The sequence below is a fragment of the Ambystoma mexicanum genome, chromosome 8 (genome assembly GCF_040938575.1).
Source record: "Ambystoma mexicanum isolate Mex_15411 chromosome 8, UKY_AmexF1_1, whole genome shotgun sequence".
In the NCBI taxonomy this organism is placed as follows: domain Eukaryota; kingdom Metazoa; phylum Chordata; class Amphibia; order Caudata; family Ambystomatidae; genus Ambystoma; species Ambystoma mexicanum.
In genome coordinates, this window is record NC_090929.1 from 412,234,741 (window position 1) to 412,261,920 (window position 27,180).

The following is a 27,180-nucleotide window of genomic DNA, read 5'->3' on the forward strand; positions in this document are numbered from 1 at the left end:
CCCATAAGCCATCCCAGCAAGAGGTTGGTCTCCCCAGAAAACCTTCCTCTTGTTTTGAGATATCTCCTAGTGTTGACCTATAAGACAGCAGATGTGTCTGACGGTTTATAGTGATAATTTCGAAAACAATGTCGTCGAAGGTCTTTTTTTGTCGGACCCCCCCCCCCCCCCCAACCCTCCTTTTTTAATTTTTGTTTTTGTTTTACCCATTTCTTTTTACTCCCGGACCCGAAAATAAATATATAATTTTAAAAAACGGAATGCGAAATTTTTTTTCCAACATTTTTGTCATTCGACATTAAAATCCTATTCTTGGGGACCAACTCATCAGCCAGGATACTTTCTAGCATTGTTCTGTAAGGAGCCCTACTTGAAAATCTTGCCCACTTCGGTCCTTATGCGTAGACCGGAGTTCCTTCCAACAGTCAGCTATTCCCTTCCTCTGGGAGAGGAACTGGTTTTGCCAGCACCAAGCTCCTTGGTGGATTTGATTAAAGGATGCAGGCTGGTTCGCCAAAATGTCTGGCAGGCTATCCCGAATTTACCTGGAGAGGATGGTTAGGGAATGGGATAGACTCATCACACATGGCAAGAATAGATGGGTCTCTAGGCCAGCTGTCTCTCATTCAGCCTCTAGATTAGGGTGGTCATCTTGAAGGTACCTCTCTCCGAACTATTCTGCTGGCAAGGTCAATGAGAGAGTTATGGAAGCATCCTGGGTGGAAGCAATTGGCGGGGGCGGGGGGGGTGCGCGCATTTGTCAAGCTGCTACTTGGGCTTTAGATAGCAGTTAATTTTCAATGTGTCATTTTTTAAATATAACGTTAGTTCTGTTTCGCAGAGTCTGGGTGAGCGACAACAATGCACGAGGGATTTCGAGCTAATAGCAGTAATTCCACTCTGACAGCTAAAGTCTTTGCTGAGCAAACTCCTGGAAAAGCTGGCCATCTCCCAGCTTAATCTTCACGCAGAATCTGTTGCTTGTCTCCATGACCATCAGTCTGGCTTCAGAGCTGCCAGAATCACGGAAACTGCTCTCCTGAACATCCGTGAAAACCTGCTCTCCAACCTTGATTCCAACACCCCTGTGTCATCATCTTACTTGATCTCTATTCTGCCTTTGATACGGTCAACCATGCCATCCTGCTCAACCGTCTCCGTGATAACCTGGGTATCACCATTCAGCCCCTTGGGGAATCACCGTTCAGGCCCTGGCTTGGCTGACTTCATTCCTCTCTGATCGACCCTCCCAGGTCCAACTTGGGTCCTTCCTCTCCTCTATCTCTACCTGTACCTGTACCTGTGGTGTTCCCCAGGGGTCTAACCTCTCTCCCTGGCTGTTCAACCAATACCTGGCACTTCTTGCCCACCGCATTGCCGCTCTCTGCCCCAACTTTCAGTGCTATGCGGATAACAACTCATTTTCAGGCTCCCTTCTGCCACTTCTTCTCCTTCTCTCATCACTGTCCATCTGTTTGCTATCCAGGAGTGGTGTGCTGCCAATAATCTCCGACTTAATGCCAGTAAGACCGAGATCCTCATCGGCACACCTGCTCCCTCCTTTCCTGTCAATCTCTGGCCGGCCTCTCTTAGCCATCTTTCTGCTCCCACCTGTGAGGCTAAAAACATTCAGGTCATCTTTGCCTCCCCACACTCCTCCTCTCCTGACATCTCTGGCTTCTCTAAGAAGTCACACTACCAGCTGCACCTCCTCAGAGGTATTCTTCCTTTCCTCTCTTTCCCCCAGATGCTCACTGTCTCCAGAGCTCTGGTTCTCTCTAGGTTGAACTACTGTAACAGCCTTTCTAAATCTGCCTGGCTCTCCTCTCCACTCTCGCAACTCATCCAAAACAGGACTGCGAGACTTGTACTTGGCCTCAAGCCCAAGGATCGGATCTCTCCAGGACTTAAGTCTCTGCACTGGCTCCCAGGGCGGCGAGGATTACGTTCAAAACGCTCTGCATTGTCGACAAGACCTTCTAGGGCCTGGGGCCTCAATACCTTCAACTCTCTCTTCCTAAATATCTTCCTTCTCGATCTCTTCGCTCATCCGCCTTCAACTCCCTCATGGTCAGCTGCTTCTCCAAGCAACAAGTTGGTGGTAGATCTCTTTCTTCTGCTGGGGCATCCCTCTGGAACAGCCTCCTGAAACTTGAGGAAAACCATTTCCGGTTCCAGAAGCACCTCAAGACCTTCCTCTTTGCTTTTGCGTTCTCCCCTCCTCTTCCCTGCTAATCTCCTGGCTAAAATTGAAATTGCACTGGTTACCTGGCTACCCTCCAATCTCGGACCCAGTTCCCCTCCCCGCCAGTTGCACACCTGCACTGCCCCTTTGGCAAACCTTGCACTCTGGGACTGTTTCTGTATCCCTACAGCCCCCTTCCAGCACTTGACACCTGATGTCTGCACTTACCCTTGCACTCGTCACCAGCTGGCCGCACTTTCTATTTATTTTCTGTTTTATGTACTGCACTGCCCCCTTCCCGCATCCCCCTAAACTTTCCCCACTTTCCCCCCTCCCCTGCACAATCTCAATATCACCTGGCCTAGTAAGATAGTCGTCTCTCCTCTGTTCCCCCTCCCTTGCCTTGTCGTGCGTTGAAACACTTGTCTATAGACGTGTTATAAATTCCATACCATACATGCTTGATATTTACAAAAGCTTTGTTGTTAGGGCAACTTTTGTTTTATATTAAAAAAAATAATTAAAAACATGCATGCCAAACCCAGCTAACAGCTATTTAGCGATACAGTCATACAACTGTCACATATGATGGATATGCTATTTTGTTATTCTTATGTTCAAAAAATGCTCTTTAATTAGGCCCTCCAGCTTATAACGATGCCGCGAAAACGGTCTATATTTTCCAAAAGGTGCAAAAACAGCAATTTTTGCAAGAACACCGGTGAAAAAATATCAGTTTTTGCTAAAACAACCATTTTAAAACAATAAATAAATAAAATACATTCTAAAAAAAAGCGCCTAGTTTCGCAAAACTTTTTTTACTCAAGAAAAGAAATGCGCAAACACAACTCGTCACTTGCACAAAAAAAATGAAAGGAGCCCAATCCAAAAAAGGACATCTGAATGAGCGCATCTTATAGGCGCCCATTAAGATGGCCTTTTTCACCCCTTTGTGCAAATCAAGGGGCATTTCTGCGTATTTAAAAGCACATCCCAGATTGACAAGATGCGTTTTTAAATGTGCAGAAAGCGTAGGCAACCTTATGCGCCAGCTTTGAGTAGGTGCACAGGGGTGACAGGGTCATTACGAACTATTGCAATACTTTTAGTGTTTTAAGTGTGACAGCTGCTGTCTCACTTAAATTTCGGTTCCTCAAACAGGATAGAAATGTGGGTTTTTTTGGGAGCCTGCAGAACATGGTCGGGAGAGCACTTCCAACACAAACGTACTGCAGGCGGCTGCCCAGCACATCATTTGCTCTACAACTCAGCCCTGTGGAAATGTGCAGGTGATCTTTGAGAATAAGGTGACCTGGTTATCTAAAAATAGCATTCCCTCTGCTCTATTTTTAGAAGCCCCATTTTTTGAGGACGTGGACCAAAATCTAGTTTTCAAAAATTAAAAAAAAGTGTCACATGTGAGAGGGAAAGGAGAGAAAGGGGTGGGGGGGGGGAGTGATGTGTGAGCGGTGGAGTGGTAGGCAAGAAAGCAGAGGGAGAGCAGAGGGGGAAGCGGTGGGCAAGAGAGCTGAGAGGAAGCAGTGGGCCAGAAATCAGAGAGAGAGCAGAGGTACAGAAAGTAGAGGGAGCTTGGGTTCAGGGTCGCGAGGGGGCCAAAAACAGAGAGGGGCTGGCTGTAAAGAGGCAGTGAGCTGCAGATTGGGAGAAAGGATGAGGGAAGAGTGCAATAAAATGGGAGAAAGGATGCAAGATGCAGACGTAGCAACAAAGAATTAAGCAGTGTATACTGTGGGGGGATTTGGGGAGCGTAAGGTGCGAGTTGGGAGTTACGAGTATGGTTAGGAGTTTGGCAGGGACTGGAGAGTGCAAATTGTGACTTGGCAATGTGACAGAGCATGCGAGTGTGTATGACTGAGTGAGAGGTTCGGGAATACAAGTTGTGATGGGGAATTGGTGAAAGGTGTGTGGGTGTTTGGGGAATTGGAGAACATAGAAGGGGAATATTTTCAGCATTGCACATTATAATGATCACTACCGTTAAAAATATTAAAAAGGCATGCACATTAAACCAAAAAACGTAGCCAAAACAAACTGTTCTCGCAAGCCAGAGACATCTGGGACTCTTGCTATTAATTGATACAAAATGTACAAATAATGATACCCAGGCTCTCTTGTCGCCTTGCACACTGCCTCTTTCCTTCAATGTGCCAATATTGCCCCCTCCAGTCAATAAAAAATGTGCTACAAAAATGCTGCAATAAATAAAGGTTAGTGCTGCAAAATCCTGGAGGGTCCGTTTAGCCAGAACTTAATTGTTTTTTTTGGTGCAATTCTTTCTAATCAACTAGAGCTGGCCGAGCCTGGCAGGGCTGAGCCCGGCCTGAGCCCCACCTAGGGCTCTGTCCTGATCCCCCTCTCAGGCCAGTGGCTGGCCACAAGCCCCACCTGTTGCTTGCACACACTTATTTTGGCCTGACTGCCAGCAGAACCGAGACCCCTGTTGGTCTGCATTTGTGGTGAGGGCGCAAAGATCTTGCACAGGGTACAATGGCAGACAAGCGCATTTCACATGTAATATTGGTAGCTATACGTGCATGCATCATATATAGAAGGGGGTCATATATAGAAGGGGGTGAAGTATAGCTACTAATCTTGCATTTGAAATGCGCTTCTCGCTTGTGCGCGCCCTGGATGCCAGGATGGAGTTGGATGCTGGGGCAGCTTGATGGAATGTGTGTTCATCTCATTGCCACTACTTTGAAACGAGGGGAAAAATCTTTGAGGCATGTTTGTTAAAATGTGTTCACAGATTGGTGGTTATTGGGCAGTGATATTAGTGGCAGCATTACGAGTGTGTGTTGCTGCACACCACCTACTTGGATGGAGGAGCAATTTGTGCTGTAGAAGATCTAATGCTTAATACATTGCACAAGCTGATTAAGTTTACTTGTTTTAATTACCACCATTTTGTCGGAAGGAAAATGTGTTTGGGGCATGCTCTGTAATGTTTTCATAGGCTAGTGGTTGCAGCAAACACTGTGCTTATTTGAAGATAAGATGTGTTATGCTTTCATGAAAACAAATCTGAAAACAATTTCCAATAAAAGGGAATTTGAGTGAAGGCAGCAGCTGTGCTCCCGTGTGGGCGAGGTGCCGTCACCTTTGTTTGCCCCTCAGCCCACCCTGCACGCATCACCACCGTTCATATTTTGTGAGCTTTCACTGAGATTTTTACTGGTCTGTGATGACGCCAGGAGTGGATGTCGGGCAGGGCGCGGGGGGGGGGGGGGTTTCCCCACACCCTTCTCCGACCCCTGCGTACGGAAGGCGCACCCCTGACCCCGTCAGCCTGCAGCGGTTTCCTTCCGGTGTTAACGTGAAGAAAGCACTATGCGTTTCTCCCTCATCTGAAGGGAGATGGTTTGGAGAAAGCGCTTTGTGCAGCCATTTTCCGGGCTCGGCCCGTGGTGGGCTCGTAGAGCCAGGCCTAACCCCCGGGCTCGGCCCTACCCATGAAATCTCTGGCTCCCCCCACCTCTATAATCAACGCACACATATAATGCGCTCAGTAATCCCTTTTATGTTCATATAAAGAGGACATGCATTTTAAAACGCAGAAATGAGGGATTTCCCTCCAGAAAAGTGAAAAAGTTTAAAATGGTGCATCATTTTACAATATTAAATGGATGCCTATCCTTAAGTCTGGCACATAGTTCCCAGAGGTGGGCACTAAAATCATGTTCAGAAGCAAGCACTACTTTCCATCCCCCGCCCCACATTTCAGGAGGTCTGCAGCTGCCCAAAAGGTGCTAGCATAAAGAGGTTGCACAGAAGTTAAAATGGCAAAAAGTAAATCTAAATGCGCAAGTGCATCAAGAAACCTGTGAAAGGATGCCCAAAGTCAATGAATGGTGAAAGAGAAGGCAAACTGCATGCCAGAGGTACACGATGTCTCACAGCTGTAAAGAAGAAAGGTCCAAGAAGTCCCATCAAGATATCCTTCAGTCATTTCATACAGAAGCTGCCCATTGCTAAGCAGGCAAATGGCATCCCTGCTCAGTTTACTGTCTATTTGATGACATTCCGCTGTACGCTCAGCTTTACCAGGAGAACCAACTGCAAAGTATCCAACACAATGCATAAGAGTTGCGTTTTTACATTAATTCGATTGTAAATCCAAGGTTGGACTTTTACTGCAAAACAGAACCTCAAACGACAGCGGGAAATCTACATCTATAACCCACACATCTACAAAATGTTCCCATGTATTGTACAGTCCAACCAACTCCAATACCAAATACCATAAACGCAGGCTGTCGAGACCCATAGCCTAACCCACACCCGCAAACGTATTGCTATGCTGGAACACCCAACCCATGACTCTGTTTTACTCTCGGAGCGTTGGGCAGCAGTGATCTGAAAACACTCCTTCAGAAGAGAACAGGCTTGAATTAATAGAGCGGAAGCAGCGTTTTACTTTCTAATCCCCACAGCCTTAAAAATTTCCTTATGTTTTTATGGAGTGAAAATGGGGGTGAAGGGGTGTAGTTTGGCAGCGGCAGAGAGAGTGTTGAAGGGGCGGAATCTGGTGAAGGCACAGAGTCTGGCAAAAGGTGAGGTAAAGTTGGGGAGGTGGGCACATGTGCTTGGTTGGGCATAGGGCTGCAGAAAGCCTACAGTTGCCACTACATTTGCAGAGTCGTGCATACAGCGTAGCAAGATTTACATAACAAGGACAGTGCATCGCGTGGCAGCATTGGAGGGGTTATTGGTGCTTCAAAAGGAGACCGTGAAATACGGGATATATTTGTTGCTACTCATCCCACCCCCACCCTCCCTTCTCGGCTCGGAGCGCGCGCGGTCATGCGAGGTCCTCAACCCGAAACGGGGACTTTTTCAGTCGGAAGAACCGCACATCCTCACGTGACATGAACTGTTGGGGGAAGGGCTCGGCTGAAGCTGCAAGAGGCTTTTCACAGGAGGGTGAAAACATCCAAGGAGAGGGAGATGGCACTGTGGCGAGAAAAGTGTCGGGCAAGCAAAAGTGTCGGGCAAGCAATAGGCGGGAGTGGGGGCCAAGGGGGAATGGGTGTCTTTGGGGCGAGAGGCGCATGGAATACAGCATTCTTTGGGTGCTCTACGGCCCTCCACCCAAAGACCACACACCTGTTTCCATTAACGCCGGGTCGTGTGATCTCATATTCTGAAACTACGGGACCCAGTTCTAACCTCAGACGCCAAATTAGATTTTGCAGCCCTGGCCTAATCACGCCTTCCTGCCTCAGGGCCTTCATCTCTGACTACTGCAAGTGCTCACCGTCAGGCCCGAAGCAATACCATGAACACATGCCCGGCTGAAGATGTGTGGGGTGCATTTCAACAGGATGGTTGCGTCCCGCCCCTCTCCACCCCCCCCCCCCCCACTGCTTAGAGCAGAAAGCAATCTGAGGCAACTCTGAGGGGCATACATTATAATGGAGATACAGATAAGGTTAATATCCTCCAATTATCATGAGACAGGGAGCTAAAACGCCGAATGCCCGCTGAATAGCTATGAATCCTTCTTTGTAAGCAAGTGGCTGACTGGAGTGTTGAAAGGCAACGAGGTGATAATACTTCAATTTTTACCCAATGGAAGCCAGGCACCACGAGCTAGGGCAAAGGCAGCTAGCGCTACAGAGTGGACGATGTAAGCAATATATCAAGGAATATATTGCTGTGTTATTGGACTGCTGACTAGCAATATGTCCCCGTACCCCCAGGCCCCTTTCATTTTTAAGGCCCTGGCGCCGTCCCTGCATTCACAGACAACCTCGTTTAGCCAACGTCCACAGACAAGCGTCTTCAAGCTCCTTCCCTGTAAGTTCCTCTCTAAATTCTACCACCGTTTCTACTCCTCCCCGCCCCCCCCCGTTCAAGATAGTGTGGGGGGGGAAGACCCAGAAAAACCCGCGTCCATTGTATGCGCCCCTCCACAACCCCACACACCAGAGGAGCCCCGTACTACAGTCTCGGATTGATATCGTACTATCCTCTCCGACTTTTTCTGACCATCTCCTCCCCCATCACAACTGTCACAAAACACGTACTGCCGTTTTGGGGACCCCTGCAGAGAAACCACAGACTGATAAGTCTATATAGCTCAACCACATGCCCGATCGATGCAGGTTTAAGCGATTGACACTGTACGGGGCTCACCCGCCTTGGTGCCGCTGTGCGAGGAGTCAACAAGGCAGGGCTGCCCGAGATCTCTGTACCTTCGGGGGGCAGAGCGAGGACCCAGCAAGGGCCCCGGGCCCCTGACCGGCAGCACGAGGAGCCCGTGGCCAGCGTGATGAAGTGGCGAGCAGTGCTGGGAGCTATCCCTGTGGCCACTCTGAGAAGCGGGAGCGGTCACTGGTGGTCGCCGTGAGGCGCGATTGCCCATTGCGAGGTGCTTGCAAGGGGATGGGGTAGACGGGCGGCCAGCGTGAGCCAGGAGCTCGCAGTGGGTGTAGTACGGCAGGCATGCGGGTACTGTGTGGGCAGTACGAAAGGCAGTGGCTGGCGGACGGCGCGAGAAGCGGGCTGCGTGGCTCACTAGCCAGAACTAGTGGCAAGAGGGAGAAGTTCGGCAGCACACAAGAGTGGGCGCTATGAGTTGGCTACTCTGCTGCCTGTGCTATTCTGTACACAAGTCTAACAAAGTAGCCTTTCATGGCCCCTGGGCGGGTGAAAACACCCAATTTTATATTTGAGGGGTGAAAGCCCATTGATTCATACGGGCGTGTAGGGATTTTGGCGGGTGAGAGAGGTGCCGTGTGAGTTAAGGTATGCCAGTACCGCGCCTAGCCCACTTCATGGCTCCCCACGCCACTTTTCTGGACTTTACAGTCCTTCGTTTGCAGTCATTCCGCGGGCACCTGTGCCCACTCCTTCCTTGCTATCTCCTGCAACTTCATGCATTCTCCTTTCATCCATCCCCCCACTTACCTTCAGATTCACCGTCGGCAGTTCCATATCTCGTCTCGCCCTTTCACTCAGATACGAGAGTCATATGATACATACTCAAAGGGAGAGGTTGTCACGTGATGGGGACGATCAGTCTCATGATCCTATCCCTTGTGCCGGGATCAACCCGCAACTTCCCGAAGTAACCACCAGATGGCATCCTGGCGGAATAAAGCCCATCACCCCACAGAGAGGCCACCATTGGGTCATAGAATTGGCGCCAATGAAAAATGTCAATTCGTATCTGTTCTGACAAACAGTGTCTGATGTACCAAGAGGACGTTTCGTGGTAGAATGTGTAGCAAATGGTGCATTTTAAAGAATAATTATTCATTGATCAAAAATACTAGCTGCCCAGTCAGGGCCGGCCTTAGGGGCAGCTGCGCCCTGGGAGAATTGGCACCCCCCATTCCCCGCGGGGGGCGTGGCCACGGAGTGTCACTTTTTTGTGTGTTTTTTTTAAACCTCCTGGTGCATGAGCACCCTATTGTTCCTAAATGTGCTCCGCTGCCGTGGGCGCATTAACTAACAATGAGACGCCTGCCGCCACTATGCCAGCTCGTGGGAGCCCTTGAAAGACTCCCCCAAGTTTGGGGGAGTTGGCGGGGGCTAATGGTGCCTTTGGTTGGTGAAGGCACCCGATTGACATTGAATGCGCCCGCCTGCTGCGCCTTCTCCCGCTACGCCAGCTCGGGGGAGCTCTTGAAAGACTCCCCCAAGCTGGTGCGGGGGGCGCGGTGCGCCGGGCAGTCCCTGGCTCGCCCCCCCTGAGGCTGGGCCTGTGCCCAGTGACAACGTAACTAATCAAAATGGGCCACTTTGCACAGAAAACGGTCTCACTTTGACCCCAAAACTGGCCTACGAGAGCATGTTGGGCATGCACTTTGCCAACTTTTGAGCCACTGTGTGATGCTTTCAGCTCCTCCCAGCTTTGACCTGTGGTTGATGGTGCATGCTAACCCATCATTGTAATGGGAACATTGCAAACACAATCTCTGGCATGCTACCTGACAAGTGTAGTTGAAAGCAGGGGAGTTGCTAGGTCTGGAAAAGACCCGGGGCTAAGCTGATGTTGGAACCGTTGGGAGTGGGGGCTAGCTGGTCTTTTGGCTGTAGATCCTGAGATTCTATCCGGGGCTACAACCAAAAGATCAGGGGCTACAGCCCCCTTAGCCCCCCCTAGCAACGCCCCTGGTTTGACAGTGTCATACATAATAGTGTACCATAGCTGGCAAGTGGCCCTGTGTCACGCTTAAGATTTGCTGGGTTTCTGGGACTTGTAGTTTAATTTTTCCCATTGTAAGTATGGCCGTACAAGTTCTATCATGTAAAGTTAAAATTCTGGACAGGCTTATTAAGTCACACATCACTTGGTTATGGGGCCACTTGGCTACTGTGATAGCGCAGTTGTGGCGAGCCGTCACATGTCACCAGGGCGAGCCGCACCAGAGGCTGGGGTCACCCAGACTTACCAATATTGCTGCGGGCTCACAGCGACCAAACAGCAGGGGACACCTTGCAACGACCGGATCACCGGACGTTTTACCTTGGCTGGGGACACCCAGCAAACATAGCCTCAGCCGTGGGAGCACCCAGGCCGGGGCTACTGTACCAGGCCGTGATCACACAGCGAACAAAGGACACAGACACGAGTTGCCACTTCCTGGGGCTCTGCTGCACTACCCCTCCCGTGCCAGCAGAGCCCCTTTTATTGAGGGGCAACGGGCCCACAGTTAAATGGGCAACACACCACAGCAGTGAGCTTGTTGGAGGATGGAGGGTTGAAAGCCTCTGTGGATTTCGTGTACCAGAAGATTCCCTAACCCATTATGAGGATTGAATAGACCATTTGAGCTAATCAATCAAACCCAACACAGCGCCCTCTAACAGCCATCGCTGGAAGTTCACCTCCAGATCAAACCCACACAGTAATGGATAACAGGTATTCAAAATAATATAAAGGTTTGCTATTTTGCTCTGGGCCGAAGAATGTCATTGTTTAATAGGGCAGTGCCATTCTTTACATAGCTTTATCAAACTGACCGCTCTCAAGGGCACAACAACCAACCACTTCATCGCTCTGACAGGCAGACATCTTTCTTCTACTTAAGATTTCGACATGGCGACTTCCGTCCATGAGTTTGATGATTTGCCCCCCCCTCCTCACCATACCTGCCTACATTTGAAAATCAAAATTCCTGAGATTTATGCCCCGCTCACAGCCACACAAGACTCCGCCCATTTGTACACAGTTCCGCCCACACGCCCTGCCCACCTGTCAAAAAGGTAAACTCGGTTGTTGTAGGCTTCAGTTTGCTTACTATAGCATTGAAAATCATTCATTCAATGCTATAGTAAGCAAACTGAAGGCAGCGCCACAGCCGTAATAATGCTGCTTTCAATCCATGTCATTGGATTGAAAGCAGCATTATTTCTGCATTGGCGCCGCCTTCCTTTTGCTTACTATAGCATTGAATGAATGATTTTGGTAAGCAAAATGAACGTGGCACGCCGCCGTAATAATACTGCTTTCAAGGCAATCATATGGATTGAAAGAGCTATTATTACAGGAGTTGGAGGTTGCATTGAGCGCCGTTTTCGAGTCCCGGCCACTTCTCCACCCGATTGGCTACCGGCTGTGATGTTGCTGATGTGGCCCAGCATCAGCTGGTGAGCGTGAGCGGTGCTTGCTTGGTGGCGCTGCGTGGGGAAGGCCGCAGCGCAAGAAAGACACGACTCGCTCGTGAGGTGCTTAAACCCGGACTGGCGTCATTACGCCAGTTCCGGTGGTTCCTTTATTATCTCCGCGTCACGTGACCCTCTACGTAAGGGCACGTGACACCACATTCCTCCCCAACTTGGAGGTATTTATACGGCTGTTAACAACAAACTATTGTGAACTGATATAACATATAAAGTAATACACAATCGCGATGCACCTGCTCTTGTTTACTGCTTTCAGGGTTCATCTTGGCGTGGGTTTCTGACGATAGACTCCGTCTACTACATATCCCTGGAGGCGCGACGACGGTTTGGGTCTTTCTCTCAGACGGTAGCGGGTGCTTCTTTCCCTGGGCGTGTCTCCCTTGGTGGCTTCCGCTTCGGTTCTCTCATCTGGCCGGTGTGGTCTGTCTGGATCTCCTGGTGTGGCCAGACCACCCAGTGGTGTCGGCCCTTGAGGCGTATGCAGCGCTCTTCCTTCTTCCCCTCTCAGAGGCGTTGACGGTTCTTCCCACATTTCCGGGGGTACTTTCCTGAAGTGCGACACGTTTCTTGTCACGGTCTCTCCTCCTCGGGTGGCGGTGACCATGCTATGGTTGGTTGTACTGACTGTCCACGGTCGAACCTCGAAGTTGAGGGACATTTTCTTGGGCGGTGCACGGTTCTTGACAATGACGGTGTCTCCTGGGGTCAGTTCTCGGTGGCAGGCTCGCCTGGTGATGCTTTCTTGTTCATTTCGCCTTAGCCGTTTGGCGTCTATTGCTGGGATGTCAGGTTCTGGGGCTGTCCAGTGGGGGTGTATGGGAAGCTCCGCATGTATGGGTACCCTGAACATGAGGGCGGCGGGGCTGATCCCGGTGGCTGAGTGCGGGGTTTGTCTGTGTGTTCTCAAGAACCGATATACTGTCTTCAGCCACGGGTGCCCTTGTTCTTTGGCAATTCTGATGACCTTGTTGAGCGACCCCATGAATCGTTCAGCGTCTCCATTTGCTTGGGGCCATCTCGGGGTGATCCGCTGGTGTTTGACGTTCACTTCTTTAAAGTATTCGCGTAGCTCCTGACTGGTAAAGGATGGCCCGTTGTCGCTTTTTACTTTCCTCGGAATTCCATGAGTGGCAAATATCTTTTCCAGCGCGAGGATGGTGGTTTCGGCGTTAGTAGAGGCTACGTGCTCTACTTCAGGATATCTGCTAAACTCGTCGATTATCACGAGCAGGTAACCTTCGCCGGTGATGGTGCAGTGGTCCATGCTGACTGCGTCCCAGCGTTTGCAGCTTCTTGGGACACTGCTGATCGGTTCAGGGTTTTCAGGCCTCCTGGATGCTTGGCAGGCCGCGCAGGACTCTACCAGCTCCACTACTCTTTGCTGCATGTTCGGCATCCACATCCTGGATTTGAGGTATGCTGTTGACTTTACGATGCCTTGGTGTCCACTGTGGGCTAACCTGAGAGCTCTTTCCTCCAGAGACTCTGGCAATATGATTCGGTGCCCTTTTAACAGCACCCCTTCCGGGGCTATTGAGAGTTCGTGTCTGATCCCGAACAGCGCTCTGAGTTTGATCTGTGCCGATGCTGTGCGTTGGGCTATTGACATGAGATAGTTTTTCCAATTCCCGGAATGGATAGCCGCGGTTGTGTGCTGTAGGATGGTGTCCTCCTCTGTCTCTCGCACCACTTCCTGCAGTGTCAGGGCTCGCGGTCTTGCGCAGGCAACTACGTGACAGACATGCTCATCGGTCTCCTTCGCATGGTGTTGTTCGCTGTCGGTAGCCGGCCTTGGGTGGCGGGACAGGTAGTCTGCCGGGTTATCCGATCCTGGGCGATACTCCAACTCGATGTTATACGGCTGTAGCTGCAGCATCCATTTCTCTATGCGTGCAGGCGGGTGGGGGGCAGAGCCTCGGAAGATCGGGATCAGGGGTTTATGATCAGTGAAGACTTTCGCCTGCTTGCCTAGCAGGTACACTTTGAAATGGCGGCATCCCCACAAGATGGCTAGGGCCTCCTTCTCTATGTGTGCGTAGTTCTGTTTGAGTTTTGTGAGTGCTCTGCTGGCAAACGCGATGGGGAACACTTTACCTTCGTTATCCGTTTGGGTTAACACCGCCCCTAGGCCAACTGGGCTGGCATCAACGAGGAGTTCAGTCTGCCTTTCTATGTTGAAGAAAGCCATGGTGGTGGAGGCAGATAGAGTGTCCTTGATTTGTTGAAATGCTTGTTGATGCGCTGCGGTCCAATCCCACTTCTGGTCTTTCTTTGTCAGCTCCCTGAGCGGGCTCGCGATGCTTGCGAGGTCGGGGATGAAACATGCGCAGTAGGTTGCCATCCCCATGAAGCTTCTCTCTTCGGAGGCTGATTGTGGTGCTTTGGAGTCCTTTATGTCTCGCACTTTAGACGGGTCAGGGGACACGCCTTCTGCGCTGAAAATGTAGCCAAAGAAACATAGGTCACTTTTGCTGAATTCGCACTTCTCTGCGTTGAGTGTGAGGCCTGCTTCTTCGAGCCTTTTCAGGACTGCCGCTAGACGTCGATGGTGCTCACTTTTGTTTGGGGCTTATACAAGGATATCATCACTGATGTTGGTGGTTCCTTCTAATCCTGTGATGACCTTGCGGATTTCGTGTTGGAACACTTCTGCGGCAGACGATATTCCAAAGTTGAGCCGTTTGTACCTCATCAGGCCGAGGTGAGACGAGAAAGTGGTAATGTATCTTGACTCCTTGGATAGTCTTAGCTGGTGATAGCCTGATCTGAGGTCATGTTTACTGAAGACTGTTGCTCTGGTGAGGTCTACGATGAGTTTGTCAATCGTGGGTGTTACATGGCGTTCCCTCCCAATCGCTACATTGGGAAGCCTCATATCTATGCATATTCCTACTGCGTTCGGCTGTTTGGGTTTTTGAGCTACTACCATGGGTGAGACCCACGGAGTCGGTCCGGATGTTTTCTCGATGATCCCTTCTTCTTCAAGCTTGGCCAGTTCCTTTTCTACTGCGCCTCTCAGGTGGAATGGAATCCGTCTGTGTCGAACTGCTTTCGGTTCAATAGTGGGGTCTATATGAAGCTTGATGGTTCTCCCCTTGAGGCACCCGATGCCCTGGAATAGCTTTCTGTGTCGTCTTAGTAGGTTGCTGAGTTCGTCGTGTTGGAGGCCGAAAGCGAAATGTATTAGCTTCAGCTTCTCTGCCGTTTTGCAGCTCAGTAGCGTCTCGCAGCCGGCGTCCACTACATATATGCATGCACGGCAGTTGGTGTTCTCGTGGGCAAAGTCTGACTTGAACGACCCTCGCACGGGGAGGGGTTTCTTACATCCGTAGGCATACAGCCTGACCTTCTTCTGGTGAAGGTTGGGTTTCGGGTGAAGTCTGTTGAATGCTGCCACTGGCATGACGTTCACTGTTGCGCCAGTATCAATGACCACTTTTAGTGGTTCCCCGTTGGAGAGAACAGTGGACGACGGTCTTTTCCTCTGTCGTGACCGATGTGGTTCTACTGCAGATATTAGGTGTATGCGATGTACTTGTCTGCTTCCCTCTTTCCGTCTTCCTTTGTCTCTCCTTTCGGGGGATGTACTGCTGTCGCTGTCGCTCGAGTCTGGGGACCTTTGGGATTCATCGACGGCTCTGGCTTTTCCTTTACGTGCTTGTTGGTGGGAGGATTCTCTGGGCGCAAACTTTTCCGGCGTTCTTGCGTCGGGCGCGGGGCTGAGTCTTTGTCAGGCGGGTTCAGGCAGACCGCAGAAAAGTGGTTGAGGCGATTGCATTTCCTGCATGTGGATCCCCATGCGGGTCAGGAATCGCCTTTGTGCCACGGGACTCCGCACCATTTGCAGCTCTTGTCCCGCCCCTGTGATGGGTGGGGCCTCAGGCCCTGCTTCGTGCGAATGTTCTGGTGTCTGGAGATGGCCGATACGTCTTCCGCGGGTCCAGGGTTGTCTAGTGGTAGTCTTTGGATTGCTGCTTCCATTATCGCTACCTGGTCTTGCGTCTGCTCGCAGAGGCGCGCCATTTCGAGGATGCGTGACAGGCATATGTTCCTTTCAGATAGTATGGCCCTTCTCAATTTTTCAGAGGATATCCCGTTGATGATCTGGAGACGGATGGCGAATTCTTCATCTGGGAACTCACAGCCTACTGCCATTTCGCGAAGGCGAGTGTGAAATTTGTCCACTGTCTCTTTCTCCCGCTGCCTCGCCATGCAAAAGTGGAAACGTTCATAGTCTGGGTTGAGATCAGGTTTGAACATGTTAGTGAGTGCTGATCTCGCTGCATCATAGTTGTCTACGTAACCGCGGTTCGGTGTGGCGTTGAAGAGGCGCAGGGCCGCTGCTCCGATGTTGAGTAGGAGGAAAGTGCGCATCTTCTTCGGCATGGTGATGTCTCTGGCTTCGAGATGCATCTCAAATTGTTGAAGCCAGATTTCCCACCTGATAGCAGCTCCTGTGGTGAATAGGTCGAACGGCGGCATGAATGTTGTCTGTGTTGGGTCGGGATGCTCATTGGAGAGGCTCCTCCTGGAGGATGAACTCATGCTAGTCCTTACGGGGCTGGTGCTTGGGCTGGACATGTCGGTTTTCTGCGTGTTCCTTCTAGAGTTGGGGCGCAGGCCTTAGGTGGCGGTGCTAGAGGTGTCACTTCAACACCGTAGGGGCAGTGCAACCGGCGTGTGTTCAGCTACGTAGTACCTGCTTTGACCCGCCAGACTTCTCCAGGAGGTGCACGAGGAGTGTTGAAAGACTTTTTTCCTGCAGCGTGTGGGAGCCCCTGTCCTGAGTATTTGCGGGGCTTCAACCGACTTGTGCAGATGTTATACACAGCCACGTGACGTCCGCGGCGTGTGGCTGTGTTGGAGGTGTGGCGCCGGTGCGGGCGTTGGCACGCAGATCCGCATGTGGAGGAGGCGCGGATCCGCGTTGGGTTCGAATCCGGCTTTGTCACCAGTGTGATGTTGCTGATGTGGCCCAGCATCAGCTGGTGAGCGTGAGCGGGCCTGCTTGGTGGCGCTGCGCGGGGAAGGCTGCAGCACAAGAAAGACACGACTCGCTCGTGAGGTGCTTAAACCCAGACTGGCGTCATTACGCCAGTTCCGGTGGTTCCTTTATTATCTTCGCGTCACGTGACCCTCTACGTAAGGGCACGTGACACCACACCGGCGGCAGCCAATCAGGTGGAGAATATGACGGACACGGAAAGAATCTCAAAATTCCTGAGATTCACTGGACTTTTCCGGAGACCCGGAGAAATGCTTAAAATTCCGGAGTCTCCGGAAAAATTCCGGAGGTTAGGCAGGTATGCTCCTCACCCCCCACTGACTGATTTAGCCTACTGCTATAATTTCCCCCATTTTCCTGTATCAGCGATGTATTGCCGGATGGCCTGATTATTCCTATTTTACTTTCCACTTTCCTCCTCTCTTAAGATATCTGCAATTGATAGAGTGTGGTGACTTGGGTCTGTGCTATGGGGCCTGTCTGTCTCATCGCATCGAATGTTGAGTGCAGGGGAGAGTGTACATGTACTGGGGGTTCTGAGTTTGGCAGTTGGGCCAGCGAGTAAGAGGAACGGTTGATAGTTGGGGTATGTACCCCACGTGCTCGGAGGACCGAAGGCAATAAACCCGCACTGCATTTTATCTGCTTGGCTGATGTGTGTCATATTTGACCCGAAGCCCACCACAACACAGAGCCTCTACTGCCAGCTTCCTCAATTTTTCCATCTTAACTAGAATTTGATCTGCAAACTCTATACCTTGTGATTGGAGCATAGGGGCATCTTTACTAAACCACATCACTGTTATGGTGCATGTAATAAAGAAAAAAAACCTCAAACCCATACTGTGAGTGTAGAATAGGCCATGTCAGCTAATAAGACACATATCGCCACCTGGTAGTCCTCACTGGAAGTTCACCTCCCGAGCAGGGGCACACAGCAATCCATTATGGGTATGCATATTAAACAAAACATGTGCTTTTATAATTGTTTTATAGGGTAGCTATTTTATCACATAATCGAAAGAAAGATTTTTTCTTATTTTTTTAAACGCTGATAATGTGCGCTGAGGCCTTCGGCCGTGTTGCGCAATCCGAAAATTAAATAATAATAATACTGATGCTGTTTGTTTATGAGGGTGTTCAACCTAACCGCGCTTTGAGATCATACCAATGATACATAAGGCGCTATATAAATGCCAAGTAACATAACATAACATAATATATAACAGGAAGGGAAGCCTGTCACAGCCGAGCTGACCTAGTCATTCCTTTAAGTGTCCAGTAGAGGTCTCCCTGACACTAAACATAGTGGGTATCAGAAGGCACCTTGAGGTACACCCCTTTTTTGCCATCGTTTTGTTGCAGGCTATTTTGGCACAGCTCTTGGGCCGCAGTGCCCATTTCGGCGCACCCATTTTAGCGCGAAAGCCATTCTGGTGCCGTTCATTTGGCGCGAGGGATGTTTAGATGTGGCAGATACTGCAGCGTTTCTGAACGCGCTCAGGCCAAATATAATGGATTATGACCTGTAAATGCTGCACGTTGACAGGTACTGTGGTGGTGTGGTACACACAGCCTGTTAACATTTCTCATTTGCAGGGAATAATCTGCCGCTCACAGGGCGGTTATCCAAATGGGCGGCAAGGTCAGCTGCTAAATGCTGACATTTAGCAACTGGACTTGAAAGCCCTGTGCCAAAGGAGCGCATACATCAAATGAATACAAACAAAAAATCTTGCAGTCTGGAACGCTGGTCTGCTAGAGCTCACAACCCAACATTTAACCACTAGGCCAGAGAAGGCTTAACGTTTCGGTTGGCATATGTTTCATACTTGTTGCACAAGTGAATATGTCAACTTCTAAAATAGAATATGTATTTTGTTGAAACTGTGACCGTCCTGTGGCCTTGTGGTACTGTATGTATCTTGAGCTCTTGCAGGCCTTGGTTCGTGTCAGCAGGATCATTTTATTTTAATTTCTTTTTTATAATGTTTAATAAATGTTGTTTATGCTTCCCATATAGGCTCCCTCTGTTGCGTTGCTCCAGCTGGAATTTTGTTTTTGTAACTAACCTGGCCTTTTTTTTTTTATTTATGCCTGTTCATGAACCTGTAACTCATTCATTTACAGGTGCAGGTCCATGTCCGTCGCAGCGGGTCACTGCGGCTGGTATCTCTGTTGGATAATGCACCAGCAGAAGAGATCTGTGTGTGACCTGCAGGCAACGGACACTTGTCCAAGTGGCACCTGCCATCTGTTGAGTTTTTCAAGCTAGGTCAGTGAATTAATATATAAATATATATGATAGTTATTTATGTTAGTCAAGCAGCGCGCCCAAAAGCCCCAGGCCCTAATGGCGGCTATGGACAATTCAAATGTTGTGAGGATGGAATCTGTGAAGTCAGGAACACGGCGACCTGGCACCGAAACTGGCAATGTTTGTATTTTTATGATATTTGCAACTTCTTCGCTGCTTCTTTGCACGCACGGCCCGTCTTTATTTACGTTTATTACTTATGCGCCATATCCCCTTTGCTCTAACCGAAAAATAAAGTGTTCTTGTTACTTTATTTTTAAAGGTTGCACTAGATTAGAAATAAAAAAAATTTAAAAAATGACCTGCGGGGGCAGGGTATGCATTTAAATCGGGGCACAACATAAAGTGTTACCATTACATCATTGGGGAACGGTGTAAAACCCGGAACAGGCCGGAACGGCCCGGAACGGTACCCTAATATATAAAACGGCAGCAAAACTCACCTGAAAACGATGCACAAACACATGAAGAACATTTTGGAAGTGGGGAAGGTTGAATAATGTGCTGTCATTAACCCATTACTGCCCAAAATATACATTTTCACATGAAAAAGTACCCGGAACGAGCCGGAACGCTACCCTAATATATAAAACGGCAGCAAAACTCACCTGAAAACGATGCACACACACATGAAGAACATTTTGGAAGTGGGGAAGGTTGAATAATGTGCTGTCATTAACCCATTACTGCCCAAAATATACATTTTCACATGAAAAAGTACCCGGAACGGGCCGGAACGCTACTCTAATATATAAAACGGCAGCAAAACTCACGTGAAAATGATGGAAACACACATGAAGAATATTTTGGAAATGGGGAAGGTTGAACAATGTGCTGTAATTAACCCATTACTGGCCAAAATCTACATATTCACACGAAAAAGTACCCGGAACGCTACCCTAATATATAAAACGGCAGCAAAACTCACCTGAACATGATGCAAACACACATGAAGAACATTTTGGAAATGGGGAAGGTTGAACAATGTGCTGTGATTAACCCGTTACTGCCGAGAATCTACATTTTCACACCAAAAAGTACCCGGAACGCGTCCCTACTATATAAAACGGCAGCAAAACTCACCTGAAAATGATGCAAACACACATGAAGAACATTTTGGAAATGAGGAAGGTTGAATAATGTGCTGTCATTAACCCATTACTGCCCAAAATCTACATTTTCACACGAAAAAGTACCTCTGGGAAGCAGGAATTGACTGTTCGCTGGGAAGAGCTGTGGGGTTTTTGCCTTGGTTGTGGGGTTGTCCTGGTTGATCCAAGAAGTCAATATATGGCAGTTTTCCATGAGCTAGATCAGGGCTTTAGTCATTTTTCAGGGAGCTGTCCAGACTGAACCGTGAATATTGATCAACAGTGTTATGTGAAGTGAAGCCTGTTTGGATGTAAGTTGTCCATTGGTACGTTGTGGATTGTGGTGGATCTGGGACTTGTCTGGTGTATTTTGGTAAAGATGTTGCCTCTGTTAGTTGAAGGAAGTTGACATTTGATTTGTTCTTGCCAGTTGATTTAACTTTTGCCTCCACAGGTCTGTCAGAATATGAATGTGAGAATAGGGCATTGACTTACGGGGGTTACTTGTGTATGTGGTGTGTGTTGTGCTCACTGGGTGGCCTAGCAAACCACCTTCTGGGGTTAGACAGTTTTGTTTGTATTTTGTGTGGCAGGGTAGTGCCAGCCACCTGGGCTGCTAGCTGCCAGCACATGGCACACCACAACACTTTTGGGAGGTATTTTGTGCCGTGCCATTTGCATTCATGGTTGTTGTTGGAGAAATGTTGTTAAGTGTAGTTTACCTCATTAGTTTGTTTCTGTGGAGGTGGACCCCGCAATCACATGTTTTTTTTGCCATTTGCTCAAGTGCGCTTTGCCATTGTGTGTTGGGGGGACACCAGTACCCTTTGTGGAGGTGTCGCTCCCACACCTTGGATGTGGTGGTCTCAACCTATGTGTTGTTCTTGTGGTTGGGGTGCTCCTCTTTGGGGCACTGGTGGGGCATTTTAGTATGCCATCTATTTGCAGTGGTGTAGTGTTGCTTGTCTGTCAAGCAACCTCAGTGTTGGTTTGGTTAGGTGATAAAGTGGTTTTGTTTGGTTGAGGTGGGTAGTCGGCAGTCGTTCCGAGGGGTATGGGGCCGGTCCCCTGTGTGAGTTCCTGCTGTATGATCAACAGGGAGGATGGTGACATGTTTTGGGTTGTGATGTTTTTCTAGCATTTCATTGGTAGGACGGTTGAGGGGATTTTATTTATTTTAATTTTATTTATTTATTTAAATATGGTGCTGAAGGCCCACAGGCATTGATTGGGGCTCCAGGTAACATCAACACCAAAAGACATACAGAAAGACGGGACAGAAGTCAGGAAAGTTGGGTCATTTCAAAGGGAGCATTACTTAAAGGGATGGTCTAGTAAAAAATTTTATTTCAAAAATAGATAGGCGACATAAAAAAAAAAATACTAGCATCCTCCTTTTTAAAACTTCCTATGTTAAATTTTGAGCTATTCAAGCTCAAAATTCGAAAAAGCAAGCACAGGGGCGCAGCCATTTTGTGAAATGGAGGCCCTCCTGTGCTGGCTTTTGCTTTTGCGGCACTAATGAAGGAAAAGCCAGCCAGCTGTAGTAAACAAAGTCTACCGCTGGGTGGCTTTCCCTTCATTAGTGCCGGGACTCGGAGGACGCGGACCGGAGACCAGAGCAGGAAAGCTGCAGCTGAATCTCGGTAAGTGCTATTTATTTTTTTTACAAAAAATAAGCACTAGCTGCGATTTTTTTTTTTCTAAGTTTTCCGGGCTGGAGGAGCCCGGAAAACTTAGAAATAAAACCGCAGCTTTAAAAATGTATTTATGTTTGCGGTCGCTTTTGAAGCGACCCCAAACATAAATACAACGTTATTGTGTTGGAAAACGCTGCGGTTTTAAAACCGCAGCGTTTTCCAACACAACCGCGTGTGTTTCTGCCTGCTGTGGCTATCACTTTGAGTCTCCGGTGCTCCCAGCACTGGAGACCCAAAGTGAAAGCCACAGCAGGCAGAAACACACGCGGTTATGTTTACATGCCGCATAGTGTTTCTACCTGCAGCTGATTTCCCATTTGGGGCTCTCGGGCTCCCCGTGGGGAGCCCGAGAGCCCCAAATGGGAAATGCTAAATGCTGCGTTGTCTGCCTAAATCTGCTTTCCCATTTGGGGCTCTCGGGCTCCCCGGGAGCCCGAGAGCCCCAAATGGTAAAGTAGATTCAGGCAGACACAACGCGGTTGTGTTGGAAAACGCTGCGGTTTTAAAACCGCAGCGTTTTCCAACACAATAACGTTGTATTTATGTTTGCGGTCGCTTCAAAAGCGACCGCAAACATAAATACAACGTTTTTAAAGCTGCGGTTTTATTTCTAAGTTTTCCGGGCTCCTCCAGCCAGGTAGTAGTTGATGAGAGTGCTAAACTGTGGTTCTAACAAAGAACTCTTTAAATCCGTTCTTCATCCGGGAGGAGTTGGTACACACTATTTCTTTTAAAATCAAAGGTTTGGAATGGAATGGAATAGATGGAATGGAATAGATTTTGTAAAGCGCAGCATTTGCCTGAGGGCATTTTAGTGCTCCCTACAGAGCAGTGAAAGAGATAGCCTAGAAAAGAAACATTTTCAGAGCTTTGGGAAAAGCCAGAGGAATCGGGGTAGCTCTGAGAGAAAGAGGTAGAGAATTCCAGAGAACAGCCGCAGCCACTAAGAAAGCGCGGCCATCAATGCAGCTATACCTGACCGATGGAACAGTCAGCAAGCAAGCTTTAGCTGACCGCAGAGCATGGCTCGGGCTGTAGGGCGAGAAGTTTGCCATGAGGTATTCCACCCCCTGACCATAGAAAGCTCAGTGGACCAGGCAAAAGGTCTTGAATTGAATATGTTTGGCCACCGGCAGCTAATGGAGTTTGCGGAAAACAGGGGAGATGTGACAGCCACGAGGAGTAGAAGTCACCAATTGGACAGCAGCATTCTGGAGGACTTGCAGGTTATAAGCAGGATGGCCAAAGTATAGAGTGTTGCAATAGTACAATGAGGATGTAACCAGAGCAGAAATTACAAAGACACAGAGATGCTCCGGGATATAGGGGATGACCCAACACAAGAGCCTCCGCTGAAAATGGCCCCGCTGGCACACAGAGCTGACTTGTGACTCCATGGACAAGGACGCAGTGAGTTTAACCCCAAGTTTGAACATTGAAATTGGCTGAGGAACGGCGCCCAGGGAAGTAGGCCAGAAAGCTGGTGTCCAAATAGTATTAGCAGTCGGTGGGAAGGGAGAACAGGTACCACCAAAATCTCGGTTTTTATCACAGTTCAGTTTAAGCCAGTTGGAATTCATCCATTCTCCCAAGGCCTCCAGACAGGCATGAAATCTGGCAGCTGACTCAGGGCTGGAGGGATCCAGAAAAACCAGTATCTGCGTGTCGTCGGTGTAGGAATAACAGAGGAAGCTGTGAGAGGATATCAGTTTGGTCAAAGGCTGGACGTAGATGTTAAATAAAAAGAGGAAACGGCAGAACCTTGAGGAACCCCACATGATCTAGCCATAGCCGCAGGACAAAAAGGAGGGAGTGATAGAATTTGACAGTCAGAGGGGAAGGAAGTGAACCAATCAAGGACGGTGCCTGAGAGGCTGGCACCTGCCAGGCGGCCTAGCAGGACTCCATGATCAATGATGTCAAAGGCGGGAGACGGGTCCAATAGAATCGGAGCACTGATGCTGCCCCCGTCATGAGTCTGCGCCAAGCCGTCCATGACAGGGACCAGGACACTCTCGGTCCCACGTCCTGGGTGAAACTCCGATTGTGAGGGGTGAAAGAAAGAGTATTCCTCCAGAAAAGTGGAGACTAGTGGACAGACCAGGGATTCTTCGGGGATGGTAAAAGAGAGATAGGACAGAAGTTAGAAGGGATCAGTGGACCCAACAAGGGATTCTTTAACAGTGGGATAACAGTGGCCAGTTTAAGGGAGGCTAGGATCACTCCTGCTTCTGTCAACAAATGAGCAATGTGAAGAAGGATAATTAATAAGATGAAGAGGAATAGAATCAAGAGGGGATGATGACCTGAGCTTAGTAACAGCAGTAGTCACCTCCAGAACAGATCAAGTAGATAAAGTAGGAAACACAGCCAAAGAAGCGGCCGGCAGAGGCTCCGATGGATCAATATCATTTGCTGATATTTTAAAGTTAGTTGTTTGTACCATGTGCTACTATTTTAAAGTTAGCTGTTACTATCATTTGCTGCTGTTTTAAAGTGAGCTATTAGTACTAGTTGCTGCTTTTGACCTTGGCTGCACCCAGTGGCTCCCCTGTGCTACCCCCATCCTGCCTTTCCCCCATCCTGTCGTCGCCCCAGCCCCCCTCCGCTACTCTCTCTTTTCTTACCCCTCCTCCACAACACCTATGGCACTCTCTGTCTCTCCTATTTCACCGACATCCTCTTTGTCGTTCCTTCGCCAGACCTTTGGACTACCCATATGGTCTCTGTGCTCTCTCCCTTCTCTTCCTCACCTATTAATGGTGGCACCCAGTGGGAGGCACTCCTGGACCCCTTCCACTCCTCTAAGGTAATCTTTAATTTCTACTTTAATATCACGGTCATGGTCCAAGGCCCTCAGGCCAATCTTCTCCTCTTTGATAGACGCTTCCCACGCCTCATCAATTTCCTTTATTTTCCTGCTGTCCCGTCTCTCCCTTCTTCAGCTTCCTTGCACCCCCTCTGCCTCCTCCTTGGCTACCTTGCCCTCTCCTCCTTCCTCTTTTATCCCCCCTCGAGCTCCTTCGAAACCTCTGCAGGTCATACCTCTGTTTTGTACCCCTCCCCGGAAGTCCTTCAAGGATGGCAACCTTCTCCATATTGCCACTCTCAACCCTCGCACAGCTGTCAAACACTCCTCTGACATCTGCCACCTCCTGGAAGAACTTGCACTAGATGACCACGGTCTCCCCAACACAAGGTTCACGGCCAGCTCTGTCACAAGCCTTGAAACTCTCCTCCCTGATAGCTACCGATCCTCTCCGGTGTCCAGATCCAACCGTTCCGGAGGCGGTGTAGACTTAATCTTCCAGGAGTAGATTCCTGCCTCTGTCATTCATATGCAGGCCTACTCCTCTTTCAAATGCCTTGTCTGCAGGCTTTCTCTCTCTCCTGGCTACTCTCTTACCGTGGCTACTATCTATCGGCCACTTGGACAGATCACCTCCTTCCTCTCTGAGTGGGTGGACCTCACCTCCTCCCTCCTGGCCTCAACCACTCAACTCCTCCTTCTTGGAGACTTCAACATCCATCTGGATGCTTCCTGTCCCTCCTCTGGACTCTTCCGCGACCTCTGTGACTCTCTCTCTCTCTTTCTATTCTCCCCCCTTGCCAGACTCACTCTACTGGGCACACTCTGGATGCTGTGATCTCTACAGACCTTACCCTCTCTATCCCTCTGACCACTCATCTCTCTTGTAGTGATCACTCTCTCCTTTCCTCCCATCTCTCCCTCTCTACCCTCAGGCCAAGTCAACTCCAACACTGCCACCTACCTTCTTGGTCATCCGACCCATGAAGCGTGTGTCAGTTTAGGCTTTCACTACCACTTTCTCTCCCTCTCCTCCTCCTCTGGCTGATTGACATCCTGACACAGCCCTTTCCATGCTCTACTCTTCTATCTCTGATACTCTTGATGTTCTTGCCTCTGTCTTGAAGATCCGCTTGAAGCCCAAAGCTAAGTTCAACTCTTGGTATGACTTTGACATAGTTACCCTTAAACGCAAGTGTAGGGTGGTTGAGAGGAAATGGCGGGCTTCTTGTGCATCCTCTGACAAATTGGCCTGCTCCAAAGGCAATACCGGCTCCTTGTCCGCACTAAGGAGAGAGCCCATATCCAAGCCTGCGTCTTTGTCGCATCTAACAACTCGGCCAAACTCTTTAAAATCTGCAAGGAGCTGGCCAACCCTGCGGCAGTCTCTACCTCTCCTGTCGCCTCCCAGGCCATCTGCATGGCCCTTGCCTTTCATTTCATCTAAAAAAGCCAGGACTTCCTATCCACCCTCTCGTCCTGTCCTCCTCCTCCCAGAGCTGCCAGAAGCACAGAAAGGGCTCTCCTGAGCATCTGTGAAGACCTGCTCTCCAACCTTGATTTAAACATCCCATCTGTCCTCATCCTACTTGATCTTTCTTCTGCCTTTGACACGGTCAACCATGTCATCCTGCTCAATTGCCTCTGTGATAACCTTGGTATCACTGATCAGGCCCTGGCCTGGCTGACCACCTTCCTTTCCAACTGACCCTCCCAGGTCCAACTTGGGTCCTTCCTTTCCTCTATCTCACTTTCTACCTGTGGTGTTCCCCAGGGGTCTAACCTCTCTCATGGATCTTCAACCAATTCCTGGCACCGCTTGCCCACTACATTGCTGCTCTCTGCTCAGACTTTCAGTGCTATGCGGGTTGACACCCAACTTGTTTTCAGGCTCCCCTCTGCCACCTCTTCTCCCTCTCTCATCGCTGACTGTCTGTCTGCAATTCAGGTCTGGTGCACCGCCAACGACCTCTGCCTTAATGCCAGTGAGACAGAGATACTCCTCATCGGCACACCTGCACTTTCCTTTCCTGTCACTCTCTGGCCGGCCTGCCTTGGCCTTCTCCCTGCTCCCACTTGCAAGGCTAAGAACCTCTGGGTCATCTTTGACTCCACGCTTTTCTTTTCTCCACACATCTCTGACGTCTCAAAAAAGTCTAACTACCACCTGCACCTCCTCAGATGTATTCTTCCTTTCCTCTCCTTCCCCAGAAGCTCACTGTCTCCAGAGCTCTGGTTCCCTCTTGGCTGGACTATTGCAACAGCCTCTTTCTAAATCTGCCTGCAACCACTCTCCGCCCTCTGCAGCTCATCCAGAACAAGACTGCAAGACTTGTCCTTGGCCTCAAACCCTGAGATCGTATCTCTCCAGCCCTGAAATCTCTTCATTGGCTCCCAGTGGCTGCAAGGATTAAAT

At 49.4% G+C, this 27,180-nt stretch overlaps 1 protein-coding gene across 2 annotated transcripts in view; it reads right to left on the reverse strand.

The window, feature by feature from the left end:
* The window catches only part of AGTRAP (angiotensin II receptor associated protein), a 122,376-nt gene extending 113,142 nt beyond the window's left edge, over positions 1-9,234 (reverse strand). The window contains exon 1 of one of the 2 annotated variants that reach the window (XM_069609916.1): positions 9,119-9,234. In XM_069609916.1, the coding sequence (XP_069466017.1) occupies positions 9,119-9,145 (27 nt within the window). In that variant the 5' untranslated portion in view covers positions 9,146-9,234. The remainder of the gene's footprint in view (positions 1-9,118) is intronic. The other variant, XM_069609917.1, reaches the window with a different exon arrangement.
* Between the last annotated feature and the right edge of the window lie 17,946 nt (positions 9,235-27,180).